Source organism: Oculina patagonica, unplaced genomic scaffold, assembly GCF_052425735.1.
Source record: "Oculina patagonica isolate OP01 unplaced genomic scaffold, crgOcupat unplaced775, whole genome shotgun sequence".
NCBI classification, from domain to species: domain Eukaryota; kingdom Metazoa; phylum Cnidaria; class Anthozoa; order Scleractinia; family Oculinidae; genus Oculina; species Oculina patagonica.
Window position 1 is genome coordinate 1 of NW_027558664.1, and position 9,029 is coordinate 9,029.

General features: G+C 38.1%; 1 protein-coding gene across 1 annotated transcript; it reads left to right on the forward strand.

Moving 5' to 3' along the window:
• The first annotated feature begins 2,507 nt into the window (after positions 1-2,507).
• On the forward strand, positions 2,508-5,409 carry LOC144641233 (uncharacterized). Its single transcript, XM_078500267.1, has 6 exons — positions 2,508-3,046; positions 3,148-3,215; positions 3,544-3,747; positions 4,058-4,128; positions 4,475-4,658; positions 5,288-5,409. Exons 1-6 carry the CDS (start codon positions 2,508-2,510, stop codon positions 5,407-5,409), a joined length of 1,188 nt encoding a protein of 395 aa, XP_078356393.1.
• Positions 5,410-9,029: the final 3,620 nt, after the last annotated feature.

A 9,029-nucleotide genomic window follows, 5' to 3' on the forward strand; every position in this document is an offset into this window, starting at 1 on the left:
AATACAATGGCAGTTACACGTTCCCTCAATGCCAATTTAACTTTTTTACAATGCCAATTTCATGTTCCTTCAATTCCAATTTCATGTTTCTACAATGCTAATTTCACTTTCCTGCACTGCCTATTTCAGGTTTGAGAGGTTTCAATTACACTTTTCTGTACAGTCAATTTGATGGTTTTGCACAGCCCAATTCATTTTTCTTCACTGCCAATTACACGTTTCTATTTTATCCATAGAATCACAATCTTAGCTCGATTCTCTAACAATGTGTAACTTCTACGAGGAGGTTAATTTTATGTTTAACTAAGCCTTCATTTAACTTTAATTAGATCCAGGTTATTATAATTGAAACAACTGCTTATTCTGTTACATGATACATAAACTACCTAATTCTGTTACTTAACTGTTGTCAATATTTCTACTTATGTTAAGTATTCTTACTGGAAAAGTAGCGCTGGTTTACGTCATCCAAATAGATGTCATAAGCATCCACGAGAGAGACGAAAAGTGACGTACACGGTTGCAGTTAGGTTTCTACTTTTATACATCACGTTCAAGTCCGTTTTACAGAGACCTATAAAATGCAACGGCACAAACAACAACACTAGAACCACACAAGGCAACTTTCATCACTAACAAGGTGTGTTTACATCTGAAAACTTGCATGTAGCGGTGTGAGTTCCATACCAGTATGACTTCGTGATTTCATACCGCATTTACATAAAGGTACACTTCGGGTCGGGGGGTTCTGCATCCCAGGCCCAATTAACGTGACTCACTCGACGCATTTTCAAATGAATGACACAGAATACGCATGCGATACTCATTCTACTCCACCAGGAGACTGATTTCATACTGAAACGAGTGGTCGATCAATGTTCTTAAATGTAAATTTAATGTTTCTGTCAGTCGATTTTATAATTTTGCAGATGCATTTCAATTAAATTAATTTATTAGTTCTATACTACCAATTTTACGTTTCTGCGTTGCTAATTTCACTTTTATGAACTGCCAATTTCACGTTTCTACAATGCCACATTCACCTTTCTGCGATGCCATTTTCAGTTTTATGAACTGCTAATTTCAGGTTAAGGTTTATTTTTGCCACTTTAATGAAATTACAAGACAGTGTTATAATGAAAAAAAGGTCGGGAGGAACCATGAAAAACCACACGGCTTTGAAGTAATGGACTCCTTCAATCGTAAATTATGTACAGTTCCACTATAGAATGATGGCAAAATCTATGGCCAAGTAGAATTTAACTTCATTTCTGCAGTATCACCTTTATGTTATTCAAAATGTCAATTTCACTTCTCTGTATTGCCATTTCGTGTTTCAGCACTGCTTATTTCACATTTCTGCCCCGCCAATTGCACTCTTCTAAATTGTCATTTTCACTTTTACTTACTGCCAATCTTATGTTTCTACAATGCCAATTTCACGTTTCTGCACTACCAATTTAAGGTTTCTATAATGAAAGTTTGCAAATTTCACGTTTCAACCATGTTAATTTCAATTTATTTTCTGCAGTGCTTATTTCATGTCAATGTGTGTATCTCAATTGCCAATTCTGCACTGCCAATTTTAAGTTTCTCCACTGGCAATGTTTGGTCACTAGAATGTAAATTTCACGTTTTATGTACCAACACTTCATGTTTTTGAACTGCTAAGTTCCTGTTTCTACAATGGCAGTTTCACGTTCCCTCAATGCCAATTTCATGTTTCTACAATGCCAATTTAACTTTCCTGCACTGCCAATTTCAGGTTTGAGAGGTTTCAATAACACTTTTCTGTACAGTCAATTTGATGGTTTTGCACAGCCAAATTCATTTTTCTTCACTGCCAATTTCACGTTTCTATTTTATCCATAGAATCACAATCTTAGCTCAATTACTTAACAATGTGTAAGTTCTACGAAGAGGTTAATTTTATGTTTAACTAAGCCTTATTTTAACTTTAGGTCCAGGCTATTATAATTGAAACAACTGCTTATTCTGTTACATGATACATAAACTACCTAATTCTGTTACTTAACTGTTGTCAATATTCCTACTTATGTTAAGTATTCTTACTGGAAAAGTAGCGCTGGTTTACGTCATCCAAATAGATGTCATAAGCATCCACGAGAGAGACGAAAAATGACGTACACGGTTGCAGTTAGGTTTCTACTTTTATACATCACGTTCAAGTCCGTTTTACAGAGACCTATAAAATGCAACGGCACAAACAACAACACTAGAACCACACAAGACAACTTTCATCACTAACAAGGTGTGTTTACATCTGAAAACTTGCATGTAGCGGTAACAATGTAAATTTCAATTTTTTTTCTGCAGTGCTAATTTCATGTCAATGTATGTATCTTAATTGCCCATCTGGTGCACGATATATCTGAGGTGAAATTGCGGTTTTGTTTGTGACGCCGTCACCCGTCACAACCGCGAAGGAGACTGGGACAAGTTCACTTTGCACTTGGAGACTGGCAATATTGACATTACTCACTGTTATGGCGGCGAAGCGTCGCAAGTCTTGTCGATCAGCTCCTTTTTCTATGGATGGTTTGCAGGAAGAGGTCGATGAAGATATAAGAACCGAAAAGATTGGCACAAGGCTGTTAGAGGATATTAAGTTGTCGATTGATTCCCGTCATCAAGTTATGAAGCTTCTTTGTCCGCACGTGAGTGAAGATGACGGCGATACGCTGTTCCAGTGCGTTGCAAGTTTGCCGGATTCAAAGTTTCCCGGAACAGATGAGTGTGATGCATTCCACGTTTTCACACCGCCATGTGATCGTTGTCTTCGTTGTACGTCCCATCTGGTGCGATACAACAATCCTGTTGAGGTTGAATACCACCATCTAAATGGCTCGGCCAAAGGAATAAAGTGTTCCTTGAAGTGTACTCGATGTGACTTCCTGTACGGGTACTCTAAATATGGCAACCCTGTTGCTGGCTGGAATTTGTACTCTGATCGTAGACCTGCGGTTGAAGCTTCAGATGTGTGCTTTGTCCAGCGGATCCTTTTGAAATTTCAGATTTCTTTAGCGTAAGTTATTTTTAATTTTTGTCATAATTGATCAGATACAGATCCCATAATACGATATAACAAGAACGATTATTTGCTAATAAGGTTGGCTTTTTTTTTAGATGTCATTCCTGGGTTTCATTTAGTGGCTTCTCTACGGCCTTCAACGAACTTTATGGCCTGCAGACCGGTAAGATTTATTTATTTATATTCTATTTATATTTCGTTGCTAAATAGTACCCGACTACTTCATGCACATGTGTCGTGACGTTTTGTAAAACGAGGCACATCAGAATAGATTTCAGCTTCTAATATATTTCAATGACTTCAATGACATGTAAATAAATGGCCGGGTATTTACATTTGAGTCTATTTTGAAACTACTACTGCATTAAATAAGTTAATTTCTTTCTGTTTTAAATTAGAGGTTGACACAGATAATCAACTCCCCAACTGGTCTGTCTCCTTCCAGTTTAGATGATTAACTATTTTTGTTCAAATTGTTTTTATATCCTCAGGGTTAAGTGAAAAGAGAGCGGCCAACGCCTTTTGGACTGGGGAGCTAGAGGAAGAACTGAGAGAAAGGGGAGCTCTTGATATGTTTGGAATGTTCCATAGTGATTCAGACAGAGAGGTCATTATGGAGCATATTGACCATTTATGGGCCAAGAATAATTACTCTCATCAGCCACAAGATTGCACTGAGGACTGTAAGGCCAGAGGTATCTGATTTTGTTGCATTCTCTACTTTTAGTATGAATTTTTTTCTTTTCTTTCCAAGAAACACTCAGTAACACAGGGTTCATACAATTTATGAAAAACCAGGAAATTCTTGGCATTTTTAAGTCTGGGTCATGGAACGGGTAAAAACGAATCCGAAATCAAGACAGTTTTCATCAATTTCCAAGAACAATGGTTTGGAAATTTCATGGAAACGGTCATTGGAAGACATGGAATTTCAAAAGCTCAATTTCAAAAGCTCAAAACCCTGTAACACTTATGCAATTAAGTTGTTTTTTTTTTTCCTTCTAGGATGTGGTAAATTATGGGTGGCAGATGGGCAATGGAAGCTAATGTTTGCACATTGCATGATGAAAAGAAAGGTGAAAATATATTTTACTATTTATTTACACATCTAGTAGTGTTTAATAGTAGAATAATGTGGTTCTCCCAATTGTATTTTCCATTTTGAATGAAATGCATTTAAATTATTTTGTCTAGCTTTACTGTAGAAGACTGTTAAGACAAGTAATCTTCAATGGTGTAATGTAATGAGCTGCATAAAAGGCTTCTTCATTGCTTGTACATGTGCTATATAATATTCTGAATAGGATCATGAGAAGTTAATTCTGTAGGTAATAACTACATTTCCATTTTTAATCTACCCGGTAATTGATAAAAATTCAAAATAATCTTAATATGGAATTTATTTTCCCTCACAAAATGTAGAATGTTGTCAATGGGCTTCCTGCTGTAAACTACCCAGATGTTTGTACCTCTGCCCCTGTCCACGGAAGGGCCTTTTGCCAGGAACATTTGGATTTTTTATCTGCAAAGCACCCTGCTGTACCCACTGACATTCGTGGTTTTTTAAAGCATTGTGGTGTTTTAAAAGACCATGATACACCTGAAGGTAGCTAGTGCATTGTAATTCAACCTTATGTTTTAAATTTATTAAATCAAAACATTCTAAAGTCCTATGGCAAAGTGAAATAGGTTACACTGATTAGTATAACAGTATATGGATGCTCCTATATAAGTGTATACTGTATTTTCTCAAATAAACGCCCCCGGCGTTTATTTCAAACTTGGCTTCGTGAACCCGGCGTTTATTTGAAGCCGGCGTTTAATCGGGGCCTGGCGGTTATTAACGGACTGCAATTTTCTGCCAATTTTTCAGATTGATTTATTGTTACCGATCTTCGAGACCAAGGGGCAGTTTGTCGAGGCGGGACGATTTTTCTCTTCGTTCTGCCCCAAAAAATTGTTCCTGGGTATCCAAAGGTGATTATTTACCAAAGGTGCACTATTACGGATTGGACAATTTATGTTGCAATCGAGATTTGTGACAAACAGAATATATTTACTTAAACGCCGGGACCTCAAACAAACGCCCCCGGCGTTTATTTAAAAACTAGCAATTTTGACCCGGCGTTTATACGAGGCCGGCGTTTAATCGGGGTCCGGCGTTTAATCGAGAAAATACGGTAGTTTTACTTACCGCCACCTTTGACAAAAACCTTATTTGATTTCCACATATAGATGATGCAACCCTATCCACTGATGAAACCCAAAAAGTGGAAACGGTAGTAAACTCTCTTTTGGACAGCACAGCTACGTCTCTGGGACAATCAACTGTTATGTCTCAAGGTATTATTCACTAACAATGTTACAGCAGGGCCATACCTAAGAAATTTTTTTATGACGGCTTGTGACGGTTTGTGACGGTTTGTGACGGCTTGTGACGGTTTGTGACGGGGTGTGACGGCTTGTGACGGTTTGTGACGGCTTGTGACGGTTTGTGACGGCTTGTGACGGTGTGTGACGGCTTGTGACGGTTTGTGACGGCTTGTGACGGCTTGTGACGGGGTGTGACGGCTTGTGACGGTTTCTGACGGCTTGTGACGGCTTGTGACGGGGTGTGACGGCTTGTGACGGTTTGTGACGGCTTGTGACGGGGGTGTGACGGCTTGTGACGGTTTGTGACGGTTTGTGACGGCTTGTGACGGTTTGTGACGGGGTGTGACGGCTTGTGACGGTTTGTGACGGTTTGTGACGGTTTGTGACGGTTTGTGACGGCTTGTGACGGTTTGTGACGGGGTGTGACGGCTTGTGACGGGGTGTGAGGGCTTGTGACGGCTTGTGACGGGGTGTGACGGCTTGTGACGGGGTGTGATGGTTTGTGACGGCTTGTGACGGGGTGTGATGGTTTGTGACGGAGTGTAACGCCCTGTGACGAGACGTGACGGCTTGTGACGGAGACGTGACTTCTTGTGACGAGCTGTGACTGCTTGTGATGAGTTGTGACGACTAGTAACGGAGTGTAACGGACTGTGACTGCAAGCACCGGTTTGTGAAGGTGTAAATGCATGATACTTTGTGCCCTCTTCCAGGTTATAGAAAGTCGGTATTCCTATTTTTATTCTTATCCTCTCTGTATTCTTATTCTACCTCCGTGATTTGTGACGTGTGACGGTGAGTTACGCGTCACAATTTCTTTGCCCCATTACAGTTCGAATATATCTGGCGCGGTATAAAGAATACTTTACAAGACACTTTCATTTAGTTAATGACGTGATGCATATTATATCATAGGCAAAAGACGCTATTTTTGAAAACAAACAACATTTCGATAGTTCTATTGCTGGTTTTCACTGTCACGCAATCAAAAAAATAAATTCGAAACTATTGAACTACAGAAGCTATGAATTTCAAATATTATAGACGATAAATAGATAAACAATTTCTCCGAGTTTCAGGTCTGTGCGGTGTACCGTTCGCGAGTTATTTGCCGAACCTTTCCAAGCAAATTTATAAAGCTTAGTATGGAGAACCCATAACTGTGTCCCTCCGAGGGACACAAATATGGCCGCCGTTATGTCAGAGAAACCATCTGGAACTCAATTCTGTTTACAACAGCGGCAATCTTTGGCTCATGAGCTAGTACAGTTTCACATAAACCGCCACTTAATATATCTGAAATGTTCAATCTGCTGAAAATGGAAAGGAAAGGCCTTTTTTCAAACAAAACAACTTTGTCACGGCACTCAGCTTGATGTCACATACGACGGAAAACTCAAATATTCAAAATGCTCTGTTTGAAAAACGAACGACACTATCGATCTGGAAATTTGCAAAAAGATATATTTTTAGTTTATCTTACGTCTAATGACAACGAAAATTTAGTAGGCCTAGTGAATTTTGATTTCAGAATTTTATGACGTAACATGAAAACCAAGAATTGGATTGGATAAAGTTAATCCGGGTTGTGAAACAATAATTACATTAAAAAACTCACAGGTGGATTACAGCTTGATGCAGGTTACAAACACATTTTACCGCTTGTTATAGAATTGAAACAAGAAAAAAAACAGTTAACGCTACTAATGAACTAACAGGTACTTGCTAAATTTACAGAACTGCAACTTAAGAAATATATTTTTTCATATAGCAAAGCAAATAAACCAAATAAAACCGGATAATGTATTTATTGTCCTAACGACAACATTGTATCGTGATTGAAAGCGGAATAATTATACCTCACTTATTCATAATTTCGAATTATTTCCTTCATTTTTCCTGACTTATTCATTATTTATTTGTAAATTTTGCGCCATATTCAATATTCGGTTTTCTTCTGTGCATCATATTTTGTTGCGCATGAGCAGAAATGGGGTTGCAAACGCTACACAATTCCTGTTGAGTCCTGGTATTGACTTTAGTTTATCTTGAGAGACTAAGGTTCAGTCGAACCTCTACAAGCGGCCCCCTATTAAGCGGCCAGTTATCAAAGGCCCAAAAATATTACCAGTTTCTTGACTGAGATTAGCATAAAACGTGCAAAATCTTACGCAATTAACAGCTTTCGTCGCTGGTTACTGTTTTATGTGTTTAACTATAGCTGAAGGTGTTAAACATGTGCGTTTTTCTTTTTCAATGTTAATTAGTTGTGGTTTTTCAAGTCCATGGGCGTTTCAACAAGTTGTTTTCTGTATTGATTATTCACAAAGGATAATCAAGGATAAAGTTAATTTCAAAGTTCTACCTTTAAATGTTCAAAGGATTCGTTCTTCTTTTAAGAGAAAAAATCTTTTCCTTTGGCTGAACAATCAAACGACTGACATCGTGTTCTTCAAAGAAACGTACAGTACAACAGAAGTAGAAGCTATATGCATGGACACACAATGGAAAGGTAAGATGTTCTATTCACGTGGTACGAATCACAGCTGTCAGTGGGGTGTTGGTGCTTGTGAGAAAAGGTCTAGAATTTGAAACGAAATATCGAAAAATAGATTATTGTCTAGTAAGCGAAACGAACCAAGGATAAGTGGAAACGGTACCGTAATCTTTTTTTAGCAGTTACGAGTAAGTATCGTGTACTTAGTATAAACTTAATGTAAGATGTTTCATTTTGGTAGTACAACAATTAAAAAAATAGATAAAGATAAAAAATTATCTATATTGCCAGTATAGTACAGTAAATAAATCCCTTATTTAGCGGCCACCTTAATAAAGCGGCCGCGGTCACCTCCTGACGTCCCGATGAGGATTCGTCTACTTTATTTACCTCTATTTAGCGACCAGCAAGAATTTAATACATGTACCGTACATGTAGTTTGGCCGTGTTTTTAACAACCTAATGACATAAGAACCCGAAATAGGAAGTGACTTACAGTAAAAACATTCAAACACACGCTTATTATAACCAGTGTCGCACAGTCTACAATAAACCGTGATCCAAATACGAAACCTTTATTTACACACGTCTAAACCGCCGGTTTTTGTGACATGTTCTCTAGAGAATTCACTTTGAACACCTACGGACTCTTCCTTTTTGGTACTCGAAATTTCTAAGCCACAAGATAAAGATATATCCATAGAAAAACCTCAAAAAGTGTGTCATGTATTGCGATCACCAATCATCGTGAATGAATTCTAAAAACGCACAGTGAATTAAAAAACAACAACATGCTAACCAGTAAAGAAAATTTAAAAAGAAAGCCAAGCAATTGCTTAACACTCTCCTTAAACAACCACAAGGTTTTTTTCTTTTACTGAAAAATGCTGGCTGGCAATGTTGTCGTCAATTGCCTTTTGACTGGTCGTTATAGCGTTACATATTAGGCCAGAACAGCGAACAATAAGCAATTATTGGATGAGGTTGAGCATGATATCGTGAATTATCAAAACCGAGGTCTGTGTTATCTGCCGAACCCGAAGGCTGAGGCGGATAACACAGATATGAGGTTTTGATAATTCACGATATCATGTGAAAACCGAATTC